At 49.5% G+C, this 22,613-nt stretch overlaps 2 protein-coding genes across 6 annotated transcripts in view; one reads left to right on the top strand and one right to left on the bottom strand.

The window, feature by feature from the left end:
* Nucleotides 1-4,651, top strand: part of PMFBP1 (polyamine modulated factor 1 binding protein 1) — a 52,712-nt gene extending 48,061 nt beyond the window's left edge. For 3 of the 4 annotated variants that reach the window (XM_045443357.1, XM_045443356.1, XM_045443360.1), the window contains one exon: nucleotides 1,226-3,130. In XM_045443357.1, coding sequence (XP_045299313.1) covers nucleotides 1,226-1,329 — 104 coding nt within the window. In that variant the 3' untranslated portion in view covers nucleotides 1,330-3,130. Of the gene's footprint in view, nucleotides 1-1,225; nucleotides 3,131-4,312 lie in introns of those variants that run through there. The other variant, XM_045443359.1, reaches the window with a different exon arrangement.
* On the bottom strand, nucleotides 3,118-22,529 carry DHX38 (DEAH-box helicase 38). Of its 2 annotated transcripts, XM_045443354.1 has the most exons (27): nucleotides 22,253-22,529; nucleotides 19,924-20,263; nucleotides 19,386-19,573; nucleotides 18,633-18,734; nucleotides 17,700-17,847; nucleotides 17,427-17,545; nucleotides 17,200-17,276; nucleotides 16,578-16,733; nucleotides 15,900-16,061; nucleotides 15,600-15,707; nucleotides 15,139-15,251; nucleotides 13,442-13,579; nucleotides 12,644-12,830; nucleotides 12,323-12,508; nucleotides 11,801-11,941; nucleotides 11,342-11,452; nucleotides 11,130-11,246; nucleotides 10,839-10,946; nucleotides 10,178-10,290; nucleotides 9,242-9,450; nucleotides 8,982-9,136; nucleotides 8,397-8,552; nucleotides 8,166-8,300; nucleotides 7,840-7,965; nucleotides 6,997-7,092; nucleotides 5,450-5,571; nucleotides 3,118-3,612 (listed from the first exon to the last, which is right to left on the bottom strand). In XM_045443354.1, the coding sequence occupies exons 2-27, from the start codon at nucleotides 20,244-20,246 to the stop codon at nucleotides 3,528-3,530; spliced, it is 3,681 nt and encodes a 1,226-aa protein (XP_045299310.1). In that variant the 5' UTR covers nucleotides 20,247-20,263; nucleotides 22,253-22,529; the 3' UTR covers nucleotides 3,118-3,527. The 2 variants fall into 2 exon arrangements, with proteins under 2 accessions (XP_045299310.1, XP_045299311.1); XM_045443355.1 differs by lacking the exon at nucleotides 18,633-18,734 and having other exon boundaries at nucleotides 22,253-22,526.
* Nucleotides 22,530-22,613: the final 84 nt, after the last annotated feature.

A 22,613-nucleotide genomic window follows, 5' to 3' on the forward strand; every position in this document is an offset into this window, starting at 1 on the left:
CTGCTTCTACCCTGTAGCCCATTCACTCAAACAAAAGTTCAGTGTCGTTAAAATCCCTACTACAATCCACTAAAAAAGACATTTAGTCTCTATATTTATGAAAAGGTTTCAGGGGCGCCTGGTGGCTCGGTCGGTTAAGCGTCCGACTTCGGCTCAGGTCATGATCTCACGGTCCGTGAGTTCGAGCCCTGCGTCGGGCTCTGTGCTAACAGCTCAGAGCCTGGAGCCTGTTTCAGATTCTGTGTCTCCCTCTCTCTCTGCCCCTCCCCTGTTCATGCTCTGTCTCTCTCTGTCTCAAAAATAAATAAATATTAAAAAAATAAATTAAAAAAAAAAAGGTTTCATATATTTTGGCCAAGATAATAATAGCTGGATACTTTTTTTTTTTTTAAAGAGAGGGAAAGTGAGAGAGAATCTCAAGCAGGCTCCACACCCAGCATGGAGCCCAACATGGGGCTCAATCTCACAATTGTGTGATCATGACCTGACCAAGATCAAGAGTTGGATGCTCAACTGACTGAACCACCCAGGCGCCCCAATAGCTGGATACTTTGAATGTTGTACATTTTTTCAAAGTTATCTTTCACTTCCTGTGGGGTGACTACACCAGAGCATGGCAGGTAGTGGGTTACGGGGAGCAAAGGGCAGAGCAGGAAAACACAGATATGTCACCCCAGCCATCTGGCCTTGTGAGCCCAGCTAGGGAGGAGATCTGATGGGGTAGAGGAGTTGAACTTATAGAAATGTAGTTTCTCTAAAGATAAGGCAAAGGGCAGGGAAGTTGAGTGTTGCCTAATTATAATTCTTTAAGAAATAACCAAAGGGGTTTCTAAAAGGTACTTTGAATAGCTGATATTAGAAATGGTCTCTGTAGTATATAGCGACGGTGGACACTTGTTCATTATAAATTTGTTCAAATGCATCAAATATGTACCACCAAGAGTGAAGCCTAATGTAAACTATGAGTTCGGTGGGATAATGTGTCAATGTAGGTTCATCAGTCGTAACAAGTGAACCACTCTGGTGGGGGATGTTGATGGTGGGGGAGGCTATGCATGTGTGGGAGCAGTGGGTATATGGGAAATTTCTGTACTTCTGCTCAATTTTGCTGCACACCGGAAACTGTCCTAAAAAGTAACCAAAAAAAAAAAAAAAAAAAAAAAAATTAGTGCTTCAGCCACCCATTGAGAAGATGTCACTCAGATTCTGATATCTGGGCCCACAGAATCCTTTGCAACAGATTCTCTTGGATCCACCTGGAGTATAATTTTCTCCACTGAGCTGAAGAAACCCAGAGCAAACATCAGCCCCCTCAGGCTGTCTTACTAAAGGGAAGGAGAAGTTCATTGGCATCACCATGTTGCCCCATAAGCACTTGTCTTTTGAGCCTTCTCTCCACAGCCCAACTGAGGAGGAAGCTTCCTGCCATAGACAGGACCTTGCAAACAAGCTCTGGAGTCCCCAGAACGAACCCCCATCTCAGCCCAAGACCCACAACTGCTGGCATGTGTCTAAAGTACCATCAGCTAGGCATTTAAGGATAGATGCCCATGACTGAGAGCAACAGGGGGCCCCCAGAAAGATGTCCAGTTCAACAGCCTCACTGTTCCTTCACACCAGGAGAAAACCTAAAAGCCAATCTCCAGAATCCCCTTCAGGGTTTTTGTCAAAGACATGCTTTTGTATCCCTGGGGGCAGAAATCAGTTATTATCTGAGGAAGAGGTGGTAAGAATCAGAATATTAAAGTGGGAAGGAACTTTAAGGTGGATCTGAATAGAAAGCATCCATAATTTAAAAGATAATATTAGAGACAGGGGTCCAGGCAGACTCTTGTGCAGAAGTTCCAACACCAAAACAGATTTGGGAAGTGCTGCTGGGGGGTGGGGAGCCTCCCCAAGCACCCTGTGGCACCTGTGTGTGGCAGGTGTCCTTGCAGGTGCTCCTTGTTTTTAAATGAAAAGTTTGGGTTGACCCATGGTTTTCATAATCTCTGGCTTCATGTTTGTGATCTAAGGAATCGGAAAGTAAGTTCATGACCAAGGTCACAGCCTGTGTGTAACAAAGCCATTCACTGGAACCTCCATTTTTCCCCGTTCTTCTGCATCCCAAGCCCACGTCTGTAAATAGATCACATACCCAGCTTACTTCTTTCCATAGAGCGGGTAGACACCTTCTGCTAGCCCTTCAACTGGGTGCCATGATTAGAAGCCTTCTCAGAGGAGCAGCCAGAAGCTCTTTCTTCACTCCAGAGCCATGAAAAATCCGTTTCCACCTGAATTCCCAATAAAGGCAGTTAGAGGTAAAAAGAATGGAAGTGGAGGTGGTAGCTGGTGCTGGCTGGCAAGGCCAAGCTTCCAAATTCATCTGTAAAATTGACTTAAATTTTAAATTCACATCCCAGGAACAAAGTGAGAAAGGGAATAGAAGTAATAGCAGCATGACCCAAGGGGCTGGAGCCGAGTGCTGGCCTGGGATCAAGGTGCTTCTGAGCCCCAAGCCAACCCCAGCAGTGATTCAGCCCCGACACAGAACCTTGCAACCAGCACACCCAGCAGAAGCCCAACCCCAGGGGATCACAAAATAAAGACCGTGCGTGATGCAAAGGGCCAAATACCCAAAGAGCCACCTCAGCAGATACAGGCTGCTTAACAAGAGAAAAGCTTAGTGATTTCAGTGCAAGGATCATCCTTTACACAAAAATCAAGAAGCAGTATGTTACACTAGTTTTGCCAATACAGCACCCTTACACACGCAGAGCAAACTTCTGCCATTCTGAGCAAGAGAGCAGCCAACCCACACCTGGGGAAGGGAAGAGGGCGCATGGCTACTCAGCTCCCTCCCACTTGGCCGTTGGCCAGCCTTGTCCTGCCCACCAGCCTTGGGAACAGTGAGGCGCCCTCAGAGTTTGGCCCGCCTAGTGCCCCAGGCCATTATCTGTCCCTGCCAGCTGTGTCCCACCCTGCCAACCCTCTTCTAAGAGGACTGCCTGGAGAACAGAAATAAGGTGAGGTGAGATTTTAGAAGGAGCCACCTAAAGAAAGTCAAGTCGGCGTCTTGCCCATCTTCTATCATGTAATTTAGGGCAGCGAGGGAAAAAGGAACAGTCCAAAATGCAATAACATTTTACAAACAATAAATTTATTTCCAAATCCTGAATTATAACCAAATTACAATTCCCTGTAGGTCTATTTTGCTGCTTTACACGGAATTTTAAAAAACCATAGTTACGGCCAAGTCATTTATACACCAAGCGTCCCAGGAATGTTTTATTTGGACACAGTGGGTCTGGCCAGCTCTCACTGCCCTGGCAGCTCTCGCTGCTCCACACCCTGACCTGCACCCCTGCACCAAGGAACTGCCACTCCCTCTGTTGTAGAGCTGGCCCCTGCAGGAGCTTCCCCAGGGGCTGTGATGTACACAGACGAAAGTGCGCAGATGAAAGGGTTTTGTTGGCAGGCCCCGGATGCTCTGGCCACAGGGCTCAGGACTCAACACACGCTGCATCCTCTGCAGGGAGAGCCTCGGCTCAGAGCCCAAAGCGGGCTGGCGTGCGGCGAGGGGTCATGGGTTCCCCTTGCTCTTTCCGACCTGGAGTGTAGATTTTTGTAGACCTGGAGACACGGAAAGAGGGGTGAGGAATCACATTGCTACTCACGCCAACCAGGATGCACAGCACAGCAAGGAGCCTGAGGCCTTGCTCTTTCTGTGTGTGAGCAGGCTTTGGGGCTGAATGGTCTTCTCCCCCAGCACATTTCCCCCCTGCTGCCATCCCCATTTGTGATGGGGAGCAGAGTAACAGCACCACCTGACTCTGATACCCACCAAGGACTGTTGGCAGGTTGATTTTTTAACAATTCCTTTCATGCCTCCCAGGTGAGCTATGGAAGCAGTCTTCCAGCCACTTCACCAGACGGCCACTCCACCTTCTAATAAAGAATCTGGCTGGCTCTAGTCCCCAGTCCTGGGAGGTCATCTCTAAAACCTCGAGATTTCCAGAGGGATTGAGTGTCTCTGTTACACATGGTAATATCTGATAGTTTATCCTAACAAGAGGACTCAGGATAAGGGCTGGCCCAGCTAGAAAGACCAAGTACGTGGGGTGCCTGGGTGGCTCAGTCGGTTAAGCAGCCGACTTCGGCTCAGGTCATGATCTTGCGGTCCGTGGGTTCGAGCCCCGCGTCGGGCTCTGTGCTGACAGCTCAGAGCGTGGAGCCTGTTTCGGATTCTGTGTCTCCCTCTCTCTGACCCTCCCCCGTTCATGCTGTGTCTCTGTCTCAAAAATAAACGTTAAAAAAAAAAAAAAATTTAAAGAAAAACCAAGTACGTGACCAGAAGGCTATACTTTGAGACTCATGATATCAGCTCAGCCTCTATGGAAAGGAAGCTGGAGACTGTCAATCACATGGATACATACTCAACCATTCGTGACTATGTAACGAAACCCCAATAAAGCTCTGGATGCTGAAGCTTCCCTGGCTAGCAATGCTCTGTGCATACTATCACACACCAATGGGCCAGGAGGGTAATACGGCCCCGAGGACAACAGAAGCTTCTCATTTGGGACCATCCCAGACCTCACTCTATGCATCTCTCCCTTGGTGCTGATTTGTAACCTGTGGCTATAATAAAATTATAATCTCAAACACAGTACTTTCCTGAGTTCTGTGAGTTATTCTAGCAACTTATTCTAGCAACTTATTCTAGCAAGTTATCAAATGGCGGGGGAGTCCATGCAGATCCCCAAATATGTAGCAAGTTGGTCAGAAGTGAGAGGGATCTTTAGCACACCCCAAGTTATAGCTGGTGTCTGAAGTAAAGGCAGTCTTTTTTTTTTTTTTTTCTTTCTTTTTTCAGAGAGAGACAGAGCATGAGCAGGGGAGGGGCAGAGAGAGAGAGGGAGACACAGAATCTGAAGCAGGTTCCAGGCTCCAAACTGTCAGCACAGAGCCTGACACGGGGCTTGAGCTCACAGAGTGCGAGATCACGACCCGAGCTCCAGTTGGACACTTGACTGGCTGAGCCACCCAGGTGCCCCTGAAGTGAAGGCAGTCTTGTGGAGAACTGTGCCCTTCACCTGTGAAGCCTGACCTGACTCCAGGCACCGGCAGACACAGAAGCCCAAGACTCTCCGCCCGTCTCCACGTGATTTCTAAGGCCTAGCCTGTCGGTAGAGCCATAAGCCGTGCCTACTTCTCCAGCCCACCGCAGGCCTCAGTACAATGTGACAATGACCAGGAGCTGCAGATGTATCACTGCCCCTTGAGAGTATGTCTGGAACTCCTCCCATGCCTCCATGGAACCAGTCAACTTCTGTGACCAGCTCAGCTCCACACACTCAAATTTTAGATCACCGGCCTGCATGGGGACCTGCTCAGTCTATCGGGCTGCTCCCCAGAGCCTCCCAGGGGCAGGCACCATCCCAGCCAGGGTCCCGAGGCCGCAGCCCACCTGACACTGCCCAGAGGGCTGCGCTTTTCTTGCTCCTGCCGGCGGGCTCGCAGCTGCTCCTCAGCCAGTGCCATCTCCTCCTCCATGGCAGAGGCTTCCTCTTTGGCCCGTCGGCGGTTCTCCTAGAAAAGGGAGGGCGAGGTACTGGGGACCATCACCAGCAAGTGGAGAGCCTTGTCCCACCCATCTCCCCACCACAAGCCAGGTGCCGTGTACACACTGCCAGCTCCCAGAGGCGGGGCCACGTGGCTCCCTGCCCCAACACCAAGGCCATCTATTCTTTCGAGGCCGATTCGTTGATTCAAGACAGACACGACACGATTCAGTCCTAACCCTATCGTGTCTCAGCTCTCCACTCAATTCCGTAAGTACTTTCACTCTCTTACCAAGTTCACAGTAATGCCAGGAAGTACAAGAAATAGGGAAGACACGATCAGCTGGCTGGGAAGAACAGACATAAGGAAGGTGTGCACAGACCCAATGTGGACAGTACAGACAAGAGAGGAAGGAAAGCCCCCCACAGTCTGAAGCCCTGAAGGACAGCTCGAGGCAGCAGCCATCCACGTACGCGAAGACCATGAGGAGGTGGAGTGGCAGGGAGACAATCTATCCTGGAGGGATCAGGCAGAACCACTGACCACTCTCAGCATCCCCGAAAGTGGGGCCACCAGCCCTTACGTGCTTCCTGACAGGATCTAAAAGGAAGTTCACGGCACTGCACGCATTTGTGCATCTTTGCCCAACACAGCTGAACCTGAATCTTATCAGGCTTTTGGATTAATTACTAGTTTACAGAAAGAACATGGGACAGAGGCACAAGTTAAACGCCATCACGAAAAGCAATCGGCCAAATACAGAAAATGGAATATTCTACAAGTGACCTAGTCTCTCCAAGTAATCAATGACATAATAAAGAATGAGAACAGAGCACATTCTAGAACATAACACTTACACATATACCAACTAACTGTAACATTCAGATTCTGATTCGAGCAAATCAAATCATACGAGTTTATCTTTGAAACAAATGACAAAATATGAATAAGGACTGGAAGACATTAAGGATTAATTCTGTTGAGTGATAATGGCAAAAAGGTTACATTTTAAAAACCAGTCTTTTTAGAGATGTTTACTCAAGTATTTATTGGTGAAATAAAGTGTCAGAGAGAGGCTTTAAAATTTTTTCTAAGAAAACAAATTAGCATATGGAGAAGAGGAGGAATAAGCCAAATAAGTCTGACCAACATGTTGAACATTATGGAGATTCGGTAAGGAATACATGACGGCTCCCTATACTGTTTTTTATACTTCTACGAATATTTGGACTTTTCAATAATAAGGTTTTTTTTAAAAGGCTCATCCAACCAAGCAACTGGAGCAGATGGGCGAAAATCTACCATACCAACCTGGCTCCATCACAGCTTTTATGTTTGAGAGAGAAGTAAGGAGGACCGGGGTCAGGTGAGGACGTGTCTTCAATCCCGGGCTGTGCGAAAAATGAGTCCCACAGGCAAACAGAACCTCCGTGGCAAGCGCGGGATACTTACCTGCCGAGACTTTCCCGCCTGTTTGACACTGTAGAACATGGGGCCCAGCTCCGCCAGCCACTCTCCATCCACAGCAGTGACACACTGCATGTACTCCTGCAGGCAGAAGGGTCACAAAGCGGTGGTCACAGGAAGGCCAATGCTTTGGGCCGTCCCTCGCCGAGCAGTTCCACAATCGGGACCTACGTGGGAAGGGCCTGACCCCCAGCCCTGTGAGGCTGAAAAAGGCAGACATAAGCCCCAGACACTGGAATTTTAATCCTTTCTCCCAAATCCCTCCAAGCTTGAAAAAATGCCCCTCCCCCACACCCAGTATCCAAGAAAAAAGGCCTAACCCCTCAGAAAGTCTTTTTTTTTTTTTTTTTAATTTTTAAATGTTTATTTATTTTTGAGACACAGACAGAGTGCGAGCGGGGGAGGGGCAGAGTGAGAGGGAGACACAATCCGAAGCAGATTCCAGGCTCTGAGCTGTCAGCACAGAGCCCAATGTGGGGCCTGAACTCACAAACCTTGAGATCATGACCCGAGCTGAAGTCAGACACTTAACCAACTGAGCCACCCAGGCTCCCCAGAAAGCCCTTCTAATGACACCAACAGGGGTTGCTCATCCCTGGCAGCAAGTAACAAACAATCCTGCTGGAATAGCTGAGGTCACTGGCATCTGAAGGTTAATTCCATGTAAGCATCCTCAAATCCTCAAATCTCTCAATTCGTCTCAAAGCAACACATGTGGCCTCAAGCCTCCCAGGCTCAAAGCTCACACAGGAAGGCAATGAAGGGTTACAAAGGCCCAGCCCAGCCAGGTAGGCCCACGTCAAGTAAACTGCATCAGAGAAGACTCACCTTGGTGGTCATGACCAGCTCGTGATACACTATGTAGTCTGGGGTGTAGCCCATTCCAAAGAGGGAGCTGGTGGGGTGCAAGTGGCAGGGCATCCCTGTCCGGATATTCACATACTCCCCGATTCCCTATGGAAGAGACACAAAAAGTGGCCACATCAGGACAATACTGCTCATCTGGACAGCCACTCCATCTCAGGTCTTGACAAAGGCCTTGGTGGGGAAAACCCAGGTCTGTAGGACTGTACAATGAGAATGAAAGAACTCCGCGCTGGTATGATTATCAGCCAGGAAAGGGCCACAACTCCCTCAGGCTCCTCTGGGCTCACCTTGAGCTTGGCTGCCTGGTGGAAATAGGCAGCACAGATACACTTCCTGACGATGTCCCAGTCAGTGCCACACGAGGCCAGGCTCATCCGCTGCTGTACCATGATGTCCTTGAGCTGAGCCCGCACCTCCCGGACCTAGAGAAGGACACGGGGCAGGCAAGGATGAAGCCCGCCTTCTCCTGCCTCCCCGCCTCACCCCAACATCCTGCTTATCTGGGCGACTGCCCCCACCTTCCGCATGGCCTTGGCATGGATGAAATGATCGTTACACCAGATGGTGGAGTAATTATTATTCTTCCACTGCAGGTAGACATTCAGGTAGGTCAAATGATCACTCTCGGGGACAGCAAACTTCTCCCGGATTTGATCACTCTCCTCCTCTCGGCCCTAGGAAGGAAAAAGGACCCTTACTGTAAGCACGGGGAGTCCAGGCCCACTGCAAGGATCCCGGAGCTTTTCACACTGTTACCTGCCTGCACGCACAGCTTTAAACACATCAGTGTGTTACCCTAACGATCCAGGGAAAATAACGTAGCTTCTGACAAAACATCTACTCTAAAACGTGACAGCTCAGGCACAACTATACCAGACGATAAGAAATTTCCAAATCACCTGAAAACCACTGATCTAGCCCATGCTTTCCCCTCCCCCAACCTGCTTAACAGAAAGCAGTAATACCACTCTTTGGAAACTTTGACTCCCATGCCTCTGTTCCATTTTAATGATACAGAAAGAAACCAGTCCTCTCTAACCCTTCCTCAACCCGGTAAAGCCCCCTGCAGCTTCGAGGAGAGCAGAGCGGCCACCACCACCAACCTTGGGCCTGTAGAAGATGGCTGGCACCGAGAGCATGGACACAATGAGCAGGATCTCGGAGCTGCAGCCCATGTCACAGGACACGATGAGCATCTTGGACAGGGCCGGGTCCAGCGGGAACTCTACCATCAGCCGCCCAGTCGAGGTCAGCCCACCTGGGAGAGGTGGACACAGTGAAGTAAACGAGGAGCGAAACCGACCGCCAGAGCCCGTGAGCACCACCACCACCACCCCCATCTCCAGCTCCCGGGGCTCGGCACCTGTGTTGTCCAGGGCCCCGAGGATCCAGAGCTGATACATGGAGTTGAGCATGTTGTCCTCGGGGGGCGGGTCCATGAAGTGGAACTGCAGCAGGTCCTGCACCCCGAGGGACTTCAGCAGCAGCACCACATTGGCCAGGTTAGTCCTCTGGATCTCGGGCACCGTGGTCGTCAGGAGCTCATTCTTGTAGGCGCTCTGGGTGTAGAGCCTGCCGGGAAGAAGACCACACTCTGCTGCATCTACCACCTCGGGGCCCAGCTGCCCGCGCAGGGGTCCCTGCAGTGGAAGACCCAATGCTACCCCAGCTTTGCCCTGCACCTGCACCCCACAGAGGTCAGTACGGAAGAAAGCCACAGGCAGGGAGGACAAGTTCTCATTTCTTCCCCCACCTGCCTTGTTCTCTCTGAATCCCGGATTTCCACCCATTCAAATCAGTCCTGCCAATTGACTCTTCTGCTGGAGTCTCCTACATATTTGTTTCAATTCTGGAACCAATGAGCCTGGGATGAGATTTATGGCTCGGTTTTGTTTTCTTTATGCTCTTCTGTATTTTCTGAATTTCCGTAGCGAATACGTTATTTTTTAAAACACGAAAATCAGAAAAACTAACTGCAGAAGTGTAACAGGAGCCAAGATATAATCTGCTCAGACTTAGCCTGTGAGAGTCTTCAGGTGCAGGTACGTTCAACATGGGACTGCCTGACACCCAAAGCTGCTCAGACCTCCGAGCCATCTGGAAAGGCTACTCTTTGGCTCAGCAGCATATGAGGAGCAAACCACCAAGTGGCAGCCCCACCATCAGTCCCGAGGCTCAGGGATCCTAGGGCCAGCATCCCTCTGCTGGATCACAGTCCAGTCCCCACTGCCCCAGCCTGGGCTCCACACTCAGCAATCCCAGCGCTGCCCCAGAGAGCAGGCTAGCACAGGGCTCCTACCTGAAACACTGACCTGGGCCCGTCCTGCCGGCTCGCCCTGACCTCTGATTGGCATTGGCCTGGCTGATGGGATAGATCTGTAGAGCATCCATGCCAATCCTGGGGTTGAAGACCTAGGAGGGGACAATAAAGAGCTGATTAAGCATAGAGTAAGGGGAAAGGGGGAGGCAACCTTGAGACAAAGACAGACAAACCCTGGTTGCTACGCAGCACAGAGTACAAGTGTTTTAGCAATGCAGACAGCCATCCTTTTTCCTTTTTAAGTAGGCTTCATGCCCAGTGTTGAGCCCACTACGGGCGTGAACTCATGACCCTAAGATCAAGACCTGAGCTGAGATAACAAGTCAGTCGCTTAACCCACCGAGCCACCTTGGTGCCCTGGCAGCCATCCTTTTGAAACCAGGAACCTTAAGAAATTTCCCCACAAATACCAGCTCTGTGAATCTGCACAGAGTTATTAAATCATCTAACTCATGGCGTTATCACAAAGATTAAGTCAATCAAGTGCACAGCAAAATCAGCACTCAAATGTTAGCCTCTTAAATCCAAGTCCATCCCTCGTTTAAGGGCTAAAGACCCAGGGCCTGCCTTCCCACCACCTACTACATTGAGTTAGCTTCAGGTGAAGGCCCAGGGCCCTAGTGCCTGTGTCTTTTCTTACCTTTAATTTGCAATAACCAGAGTCAATAACAAACATGATGCCATCGACAGTCAGAGATGTCTCGGCAATGTTGGTGGCAACGATACACTTCCGAACTCCATCTGGAGCCTAGAACCAGGCAGGATGTACAAAGAGGGAAGGCTGTAGGCCCTCAGGTAGGAAAGACTCCACAGGGCAAAGAGCACACCCCACCCCTGCAGGGAAAGTAACACCCTCTCTCTAGTCCTCCCTTGGGAAAATCCAGGGAGACCCAAAGGTGGGTACCCAAGACAGATATTCTTGCTATCACACCTTCTGGAAAATTTTGGCCTGGAGATCAGAAGGCAGCTGGGAGTAGATGGGCAGCACAGCCAAGGCAGGTGCATTCTCTAGTTCTTCCAGATGTTCCACAATCTGGTCTGAGGTCACCTGAGGGCACAGAGAGGAGCCATGAGATACCAGAGCCCCAAACTCCCATATGTAGGATCCTACCTGCTCATCATGGTCATGACCAAAGCACGCACCTCAATGTCCTCTTGGCCAGGCATGAAGATAAGGATATCCCCGGGGGCCCCCGACAGGTGCACCTGTAAGGACTGCTTCACCGCGGCCTCCACATAATCCTCCTGCGGCGTCTGCAACACCAGTCAGAGACATGGTCAAAGGGAAGCATCGAGAGAAATGCAGGTGGACAGCCCTCAGGAACTGGTGGTCAGTCACTGGTATAGGGATAGAGCCAGTGGATTTTCAGGGCTACAGATGGGCCTGACTGCCCTCTTTGGACCCTGCACTGCTGCTCTAATGAAAGAATAAAACTAGACCTCCCCCGAGTACAGTCTTTTGTGTCTCAGACCTAGAGCTAGAGTGCCCCATCTGCCCCACGGTAACCCCAAAAACCTTTCCTGGCTCAGTTCCCTACCCCATGCCCTCCAACTGACTTCTCATCAGAGGTCAGGAATGGTTCAAAAAGGAGGCCTCAGTACCTTGCTGAAGAGAATGTCAACAGGGAAGGTACGACCAGGGATGTGGAAGATGGGAACATTCCCGAAAAAGGCAGCAAATTTCTCTGCATCCATAGTAGCCGATGTGACAATGAGCTTCAGGTCTGAGCGCCTAGCCACCACCTGAGAGAAGAGGTCAGTCCGAGGCTTCCCTATAGATTTGGAACACTTGGCTCCCTCCCTCCAATCTCAGCAACATTACTCCCAGATGAAACAAGCTGAAGCTGACAGATGGGCACATTAGATTCCTAACAGTCCTGAGGACCGAACCCATAGAGCCACGGCCAAGAGAACTCGGAGTCTCTTGGCTGAGCAAGAACAGAATAAACTACAACCCAGGTCTCAACCTGGCAACCTGGAGGCCTCAGCAAACTCAGGCCTGTCAGAGACCCTCTTGGATCCCTCAGGCGAGACCCCAGCCCACCCGGAGTACCTCGGTCATGAACTACCAACAGGGCATGCATCAAAGCCCCACGGGTGCAGACTGTGCCCCACAGCCCTCACCTCCCGCAGCAGCCCAAAGAGCACGTCAGTGTTGAGGGAGCGCTCGTGGGCCTCGTCCATGATGATGGCACTATAGTGATCCAAGTCTGCTTCCCGGAGGGACTCCCGGAGCAGGATCCCGTCAGTCATGTATTTGATCAAGGTGTTTTCTGAGGTGCAGTCTTCAAAGCGGATGGCATAACCCACCTGAAAGTCAGGGAGAGACAGCTCAGAAGCTCTGGGCCCCAGCTCACTGCCCGCATACCCCATGCTGGGCCCAGGCCTTAGGAGGTCAGCTCAAAAGGACGGAAGCTGTACAGCTCAGCCCTCGTGCCCACTCACCTCCTCACCAAGGCTTCCTCCCATCTCTTCACTGACTCTCTTGGCCACCGACATGGCAGCCACACGCCGAGGCTGGGTGCACCCAATCATCCCGTAGTCCGTGTAACCGTCTTCATGCAAGTACTGTGTCAGCTGGGTGGTCTTACCGCTCCCTGTTTCTCCAACCACAATCACGATGCTGTTATCTCTACAAGGGAAAGAAGATGAAAGGCAAATCAGGTCAGGCGGATGGCCACCTCCAATCCTCCAACAAGACGCTGCCACCTCCTATGCTATGTCTGGCTATCCAAGGAGCACGCCTGCTTAAAGGCAGATTTCCCTGGGAAAACAGCCCCGAATGAAGACACCCCCTACAATGTCTAGAAGATGGTAAGGTTTAGGGGTGCCTAGGTGGCTCAGTCAGTTAAGCATCCAAGTCTTGGTTTCAGCTCAGATCATGACCTCATGGTTTGTGAGATTGAGCCCCACATCGGGCTCTGCATGGACAGCACAGAGCCTGCTTAGGATTCTCTCTTTCTCTCTGCCCCTCCCTGCTCATGCCCCCTGCCTCTCTCAAAATAAATAAATAAAACATTTAAAAAAAAAAGAAGATGGTGAGGTTTAAACAAATGAAATACAACAGAGCAAAGTCATTTTGCTTATTACTTCATGCAAAGTAGCCCACGGTATGGAGGTCAGATAAGAAAAAATTCTCTCCCTTCTCTACCAGATGCAACAGCCCAAAGTAAAAGAGCTACTGAGTAAACACAAGGGACCCAAGGGACACCCAGTCAACACTGGAATTCCTAGACAAGTTACCTGATAATAGTGAGTAGCTCCTGCTGCACAGCAAAGATGGGCAGGTACTGCCTCTGCTCCAGAATCGACTTCTTTTTGGCAAATTCGCTGCTAGCTTCACTCTTTTTCTTCATGTGATCCGCAAACTTCTGCTCCGTCCTGAGAACACACAGCAACCTAAGCACCCTGCACAATTTCCCACACTGTTTTTCCTGACTGGGTTACTGTCCTTCTTCCTACACCCAAGAACAAGACCCACCTCAACAAGACGCAAGAAATCTTTGAGACACTAGAGCAGCCAGGTGATCCAAGATGTTTCTCGTCTCCTCTGGCCTAAGGGACTAGAACTGCGGTCTGAGAACCATCATCCACAACATACCCAACATTCCCTGGGCAAAGAAAACTAAGTATGACTCAGAGGAGTTCAGGTTAACAAATGGGCCAGTTCTCTGCCCCAGAAAGCTCAACCAGAAGAGGAACTGAGATCACCAGGTATTTATCTTGTACAGAATACCCAGCACAATGCTCAATGCTCGAAAGGCTAAATGGAGGAGTCGTGGCTACAGAGTCCTGACCAGAGTCAGACCTCCTCTCTCCTCCTGGCAGGATGGCAGATGGCATGGTCTGTAAAGCTTCATTTTCAAAGAATTGTGAGAAAAAATAGTCCCACTTAGTAGTGACCTCCAGCTTCTACTGAAAGCACGCAAATATCTGACACATGTATACATGCCTAGACTCCAAAGAACTTTGTAATTTTCCCAACTGCAAAGAGAGAGGGGTTCAGTGCTGCCAGTGGGCGTCCACATGTCTGCTGCCCGCCACTCTCCCAAGAGACCTGTCCCCCTTTCAGACCTCCCCCCACACCCTGTCAGGCTTCCTATTCTAATTTCTCCGTCACTCTCAGTCAGCTAACAATTAATGCCTACGGGATTACATTTATACACTAACAAGGGCTGACCATCAGTACTGACTTCTCATTTGGGTTATTTCTCAGAGGGGTGCAGGGAATTATTCACTTGGATGCCAGTTCAGTAAGACTTCAGTATGTTCAAAGGATGAGATTCAGGAGGGACACTTGAGTCCAGCCATCTACCCAACGTGTGAACCCCAACAGGCAGCTATCTGCCATCTGCTTAAATACCTCTATGAACAGGGAAGCCACTCCCTGGTAAAAACAATCTTTCCTATTTTCAAAACACTGTTAAAAATGGTTCTTCCTTCCATTAAGCTGAAATCTAAGGGGGCAAAGCCTACCTTCCAACACTGAACATCAGAAGTGCACTTCAGCACCGTGACTAAGACACCAGGCTCCAAAGCTACGATGTCTGGGTCTGAGCATCGCTCCATTTACAGCTGGGTGACCTCAAACAAGTTACTTAACCTCCCTGGGTCTCATCCTCTACACACGAAAAATGGGAAGGAGAGCACCTATCTTGTGGGACTGTCGTTGAGAATTCAGTCAGTATCTGTGAGGCATTTAACACTGACAGGCACTGAGGTCACTCCTATAGCAGTAGTAGTGGTGGTGGCAGGAATAATATCTCGGAAAAGCTGAAGGTGGTAGAAGAGAGACCAGGAGGAAGGGATGAGAACAGACTAGAAGACCCAAAGTGACCTAATTTTTCTGTTCATGAGCCACAAATTCTCTCAGTTCCCCAGCAAGTGTCCTTGAGGGCCCCTGGCTCAGGAGACAGCCCACTGCTGACCAAGACTCCTACCTATAGTCCACTTTACCGTCTTCTGTCAGCGCTTTATCGGGCTCTTCCTCTTTTTTGACACCCATTATATCTCCCAGCTTGGTTCCAGCCAGTTCCCAGTGTTTGTGTTGAGCCTAAAAAAAATACGGAAAGTCTGCTCCATCGTGTAACACGACTGTGGTCCATGGCAAACCAATCCCACTTGCACAGGAGGCTCCATCGAGCAGGTGGTAAATTCCCACAAAGCCGCAGTGGCCCGGCGCCCACATTCCCTTCTTCTACCTCAAGCCACCAGAGCATCGGGCCCTGTGGTTGTCTTAACAAAGGCCTTGGTGGAGGAACACGAAGCCCTCCTCCAACAGCTGGTTCTTGCTGTGTGAGTGTCCTCGAACTTCCAAGAGGACCTCTACCCGTGAGATCTCATGCAATTTCTAAAAAGAAAAAAAAACAGACTCCCAGGCCCCAAAGGACAAGAAACCAACCTTTTTGCGTTCCTTCTGCTCCCTGTGCTTCCGCACTGTTTGACTGCCTTTCCGGGCAATAATGGCCAGGTCAGAAGTAGCATCCTTGACTGGAATCACAGGCTCTGGCTGTAGGTTGGGGAAAAAGAGGAATTCTCCACTGATCGTTACACTCAACAGGAAGGTCCACTTCATGACAGCCCTAATAAATGAAAGGATTTCTATCCTATTGGGATGGGGGCTTTTTTTCCTCTTTTTTTTCCCCCCACTCTCAGCTCAATTCTATCTGAGCTTTCTTCTCTCAGGCCCCAGCGGCCTCACCTGCTTGGTGAAGACGATGCGTCCGTCAAGGAAGGGAGGAACCAGGTTGTGCACCATCAGATGCACCTTGGCTGCGCTGTCCTCCTCAAAGTCCTCATCCACCTCTAGCCGATGGACCACTCCACTGGTGAGCATGCGGTTGGTCTCCCAGCGCTCGTTATCCTATGAGAACACAACGGGGGGCCGCGCTCAGACTGCAACCACAAGGCATCTGAAAGGTCACTGGGAGAGTCCACACATCAAGTCCTGAGAGAAGGGCCACACGAGGCCTGGCCGTAGACATGTCACAGGCCTCTGTGCCCTGTGGCTCCTAAGAAAGAAAAGTGACTGATCCCAAACCACCGGCGACATTTTTTCCAAGCAGCAGCCCTTTATATGTGAGTCAGAACCTCTATACGGACACACAAATGGCGAGCGTCCGCAGCCCCACGCAGAGACACAAAGAACACCCTGCTAGTTCCCATCCCAGCACGGAAGGAGGACTACAGGAGAGAGAGAGGTTAGGAGATAACTACTGAAAGGCTCTACGCCCACCCTCCTCAGACTCTAGAGGCACAGCGACACCCAATACTTCAGCGACGAGAGGCCAGCTGCGCTGCCACCATGTGCACAAGGCCCGCACTTCTCCCACATGCCCAACGCCAGCCGGGTTCACTCCAGCTACCGCCAGCGGCCCACCTCATTGATCTGCCTCCGCTGAGCAGAAATGCGCTTCTGCTTCTGTTTATGCAGGTGCTGCTCCCGCCTCCTCACGTAGTCCTCGGAGGAGTAGGCCAGGGGGTTGTGGAACTCATCGTATCCCTCATCCATCATGTACCAGTCCCGGTCAGCTTGCTGCAGCGATGTGACAGAGCGGTGAAAACAAGGAACAGATCGAGTTTATGTGCAAGACAAGACCAGAGGGGAGGTGTCTGGTGAGAAGTCACTGGTGTGGTGGAGCAATGTTTGTGGGAGGTGCAGGAGGAAGACCATGTGCTCTAGGACGAGTCATGTGGAGGACACAGGCGGGGACGGACTCTGTGGCCACCCATCGTGACGGCACTTCTTACATTCACCACATGGTGGCACCAACGCTTAACTAAAACAGGTCTGCCAGTGGCAGGTGAGAAGTTTCACAGAGGAGCCTGTGCCTCTGGAGAGACTCCGAGGCTTCGGGACTGAATCCAGCTCGGCTCTAGAGACTGTCCAGTGCTAACTGCCCTCATCGAAGTCCAGTTCCACTAGAGCATCACTCGTGGCCCATTCACCCATGGAGGTCCACCACTCCTCATTCGGTGCCTCAAAGATATAAGGTTTTTACCCTCTGGTCATCTTCCCACTGCTGCCGTTCCTCTTCTGTGTCAAATGAAATTCCTTCTTCGCCATCCTCCCGTCTTCCTGAAGGAGAACACGCAGCAGGTCAGTCCAAACACCCCCAGCCCCACCAAGAGCCCTGCAAAGCCGCACAGCTCCAGAAGCGCAGCTTTGCTCAGCCTCACTGGGACAAGTGATCCCGCTTCCCTGTCCCCCTCCCTCCCCCTGCCTTACCTCGGCCCCTGGACAGACGGGGTGTGGACCCCAGGTGTCTCCTGTCATCGGCCCATTCGTTGTATTTGTAGGATGGGGTTGGCAGAGGTGTGTCATCTGAGTACCTGCTCCTCACGGACCTGGGAGACCGCGTAACCAGCATCGCTAAGTCACTAAGCTGAGACATGTTCCCCAGCTGCCATCTGTTCCCCCAGCCCAGATCCCTTTGCCCTCATCACGTCCACCCTTTGCCACCCACCCAGAGAAACTGGGCTGCTCTGCCCAGAACATCACCTATCGCGATCTCGACTGGACTGCCGATGGCTCCGCTCAGAATCTCGATAGGAAGGTGTCGGGGAAGGCGATTCCCACTGCGAGCGCCTTGAGGAACCACAGCCACTGTCCTCTTCCTCCCAGGTAGACCTTGAAGGGGTAGCTGCATCTGGGGCGACAAAGAACACATCCACCGGAAACCTCTAACTTCACTGGGACACGGCTCTAGGGCTATCAGCCAAAAGTGAATTCCCCAAATCTCTTTCTTTCACTATCGGTAGACTTGATATCTACTTGTAACACAATCTTGACAATTTTTAAGGTATCTGGATTTTAATAGGCCCGTTTTCACATATTTATAACACTTTTCTTTTTTTAATGTGTTTACAACATCTTGAAGAATATCCATTTTCTCTCAGCAAACATACTCCTCTTGAATATAAACAACTTTTTTAAGTTTATTTATTTATTTTGAGTGTGTGTTGTGTGTGCACAAGTGGGGGAGGAGCAGAGAGAGTGAGAGTGAGAGAGAGAGAGAGAGAGAGAGAGAGAATGAATCTCAAGCAGGCTCCACACTGCCGGCACAGAGCTCGACGCGGGGCTTGAACCCATGAACCGTGAGATCATGACTTGAGCCAAAGTTGGATGCTTAGCTGACTGGGCCACCCAGGTACCCCTAAATAATTATTTTTAATCAATTCTTCTGTTCCCCAGCTCCCTATTCTTTCCTGCCATTTGGAAAACTGGCCATTCAGTCCACTGGCCTACCAACTTAGAGGAGCATATCCGTCTCAACAGGGAGGTCCAGGGCCTTCCAACCTGACTCAGAACCAAGTATTCCAAGAAGTTCATAGTGGAACCAGCAGTTGACTCTGCCCACGGCATTTCAACTGAGGACGCTGCCTTGTATACACTGACCCCTGACAAATCACCACAAGCAACGGCTCGATCTACCTTTAGGTCGGTGTCTCGGGCTCTCCGGTTCATTTCTTCTGCTGCGCTCTGACCCTCCATCCCGCTCAGATCTGCTGCTGTGTCTGCTTCTATCCCTCTCATCTGTCAAGAGCCACGTGCAGAGCTTAGAAAATGTGTGTCCCATCCTAACTTCCACCCATCTTCACCCTAGAGAAAGGACAGGCCTTCCCACTCACTCACAGGTGCAACCTGCACTGCTCTAATGCGATCCATGGGCTCCTGAAACTCACATATCCCCATTCTTTCAGGGGGTAAAAATAGTTACTGGCTACAAAGTTTCAAACTCACAGTAACAGTTATTTTCCTGCAAGAATTCAAAAAACAATAGTTATAAGTCTACAATGAATAGCTGTTAATGGTCACCAGTCTATAAGCTATAAAATTTAAATAATACTGAGCAAAGCCAGCGTTGGATTCTATGTCCAGCTTTGCTTCACAGCACTGTCCTTTCTCTGTCACCAACACCATTGTAAATTCTGGTTTCTTATACACACTGCCTGGTATCGCCTTTATCACCAATTTTCATAATTAAACGAGAACTACACACTCAAGCAAAGCAGCTATGCTGCAAGTGACAGTTCTTAAACAGCCTGCTATTCCCAACCCCAACACTATAAACACCAACAGGGCTCCCTAATTGTCAGGCATTAGAAAAATTCCTGCAACAGGAAAGAAGCTGACATGACCGCTCAAATGCTTACTGGGCTATAGGAACTAGGCTGGGCTGGTTACCTCTGTCTCTCTTGCGGTCAGAGTCTCGATCCCGTGATCTCTCTTTCTTCCGATCCTTTTCTTCTTTGGACGAGGCATAGACGCCATGTTCCCGCCGCTCCCGCTCTCTCTGCCGACTGCGTTCCCAAAACTCTTCACTCACACCACCAGGATGGGATGGAGTCTCTACCCGAGCAGATCGATAATGCCTGAAACAGAGAGGGCAAGTGGTAAAACGCCCCTCCTTAGGAGAAAAAACCTTGCCCCCAAAGGGGGGCTGGCTGGGTGACCTGACCTTTTCCACTTAATCTCCCTACAGGCTTACTGATGGCAACAACCCAAATCATTTCTAATCTTTGTGCTCTACTCTTTAGTCACCTTTGAATGTTCCCCCACACATCTGAAGAAAATACCAGTTCCTATCTACTTCAATACTACAGAATCATAATAAAACCATAAAGATCTATATGTCCAACAAGAAAACAGAAATCAACATGGGATGTTATTCCCTGGCCTCCATTCTCATTCCCTTTTGGTCAACCCATCCAAAAGCCTTTACCTGTCTTTTCGGCTATGTCGGCCAGCTTGGTCACTATCTTCCTCCTCAGCATCTCTCTGGTCATCTTTGCTTTCTTCCCAGTCCTTGTAGGAAGAGATTCTGGACTTCTTCTTGTCCTCTCCATCGTCCTTCTCCTCTCGCTCCCTTCGTTTCAGGGAAGCCAACAAGTCCAGTCCCAGCAAGGAAGGGCGGGGGGCAGGGGCCTTGAAGACATGCTGTTCACTGGCTGCACTTTTAGTCTTACAAATAAGACCACCAACCTGAGAGTCCAGATCAGTGCCTTCCAATCGATGGATCGAGGCATCCTCGCTGGTGTCCTCCATGACAGGCTCTGGGATTTCTGTGGAAGGAAGACAACCCATTTTGTATTGGATATAAAAGGAGAAAAGGTATAGCTCTGCTATATCCCAGGATAACTGAAGTTACAGGGATATTCAGGGAGTTAACCTCCCCATCAAGACCAGGATTTGCTTAGCTACCTCTTGCCAAAATCTTTCCATTATGTCACTGACAATCTCAAAAGATCCTCCTACTCCCACTCTGACACACATCAGAAACAGAGACACACATTCACACACCCACCAAACACCAGGATCCAAGAGGATACCAGGCAAGCACAGTCCTCACGAAGGACACTTACTAGAACATGATGGCATCTAGAAAGGGACTGTAGGGGAAATACCACTAGATTTGAAGTCAGAATCCTCAATTAGAATGCAAGCTTTTGATATTTTCTACTTGTATGATTGTAAGCAGATAACTTAATTTTTGGTTAGGCATAATTTCTGTATCTGCGAAACAGAAATATTTTTTGCTTTATTTATTCCACGTAATTATTATAAGAATCCCACAAGAAAGTGTATGCGAAAGCTCTCTGTAACCATAAAGCCATACATAAAAGTAACTGTCACGTTATTTTATTTGCCATGCTTCTCTGTACTAATCGGGGCTCAACATTTTCTACATGAGCCCTTCTACCTCTCCCTCCCTTTAAACTACAGATACAGCAGAGTAGACATGCTGGGGTATAAAGCTACCATATACTATGTGATCCATATACTAGTGGATTTTTTTGGACCAGTTGTGTTTTGTAGAAAAGAATTACCTCCCGGCAGTTGGGATCTTGTTTAATAACAATCCATGTTCACCAAAAATATTAACGAGAAACACTACGTTATGAAATGGTTTCCTGAAAAGTATTAAGGTGATTATAAGATTTTCTGACACTCAACGTGTATCAAATTCATTCCTCTTTACATCCCATTACACACCATCCACTTATACACCGATTCTAGGTGCTTGGATAATTCTCCTCTTTCAACAAGTCAGTGAAGCAAAGGAACTGTCAAGGTGTAGGGTACCACCAGAATCCAGGATGTTTTGCCCAGTTCTAATTAACATGCACGGCTCTACAGAGAAATATTGCCAAACATAATATCAACACAGACACAAGAGTTGCATTTTGAAAAATGCCATCAGGCAGAAGAGAAAAGACAGAGCTGCATATTGGTGACTTCTGTGCATGTGAGGAAATCTAAACAGGAAGGTAAACATATATATGCTATGCTCAACAGTAGCATGAACTAAAAAATATACTCCTAGGATGCCAAAGAGAACCTTGTCTATCTTGCTATTACTACAGCCAGCACCTAGTGAAATAAAGTTTGGTGAATAAATGAATGAATGAATTTAAACTGATTAATGGAGAACAGGAAAACAAACTTATCTAGAGACAGCAAAGAAAGATCCCAATAGCACAAGACAAGGAGTCTGATAGGACTTAACTAGCTGCTGAGAACAAATAAGGAATTAAAAGGACTGGATTCTGGAGAATGATTAGTGACAAAGAAGCCAATTAAGAATAGAAAATTTAGAAAAACTAGATTTACTCATTCAACAATTTTTCATCGAATACCTTCTGTGACCCAATCACTGTTCTGGGCAATAGGAAAAGAACAAAGAACAAAACAGGCAAAAATCCCGCCCTCTTGGAGTTGACATTCTAGTAGAGGAGATCACATAGTAAAGAGAAGAAAGACACAAGGAGCCCTACTTAGGCTCGGCCTCTGCTTGGGAGGGGGCCAATGCAGAGGCCTAAAGAAGGGTGCAGGATGACCCCTGGGCAGCCAGGCAGCAGTACTGACCAGATCAAGGAGAAAGGACAGGAAAGCCCGGACCGGTGCAGCATCCCAAGGGTAAGAAAGGCAAATTGGGTGACAGGGACGAGACCGCAAACTCGGACCGGAACATGAGCGAAGGACCCATATCCGCCGCTTGGAGCTGCCGTAATTGGCGAAGGGCAGGTCAAGAAGAAAGAAAGGACACTCACCTCACCAAACCCGACTCTTGGGACCTCCTGTCCCAGATTTCGGGGCGCCGGCACCGCCACCCCTCACTCAGATCGCCTCAGAAAGCCAATCCCAAACCTTAAGCGCGTCCATTATTGTCCCATAATACCCTGCGCGATCCCCTCTATCCGTCCAGAGATAACTATCGAGAGCAGCCCGGAAACCGCCAGTTCCTGGCGCCAAGTGTGTTATAGAAAGCAACCAAGCACTCAAAGCTAGAGTATCCTCCTCTGGAACCCTGGTCAGAGACATTTCCGAGTCTCATCGCGACCAATCATAGTTAGCCTGAAAGGCGAGGCCCCGCCTCGGCTCTAAGAAGAAAGGGAAGGAGGTCGGTCATGT

This window comes from Leopardus geoffroyi, chromosome E2, assembly GCF_018350155.1.
Source record: "Leopardus geoffroyi isolate Oge1 chromosome E2, O.geoffroyi_Oge1_pat1.0, whole genome shotgun sequence".
Taxonomy (NCBI): Eukaryota; Metazoa; Chordata; class Mammalia; order Carnivora; family Felidae; genus Leopardus; species Leopardus geoffroyi.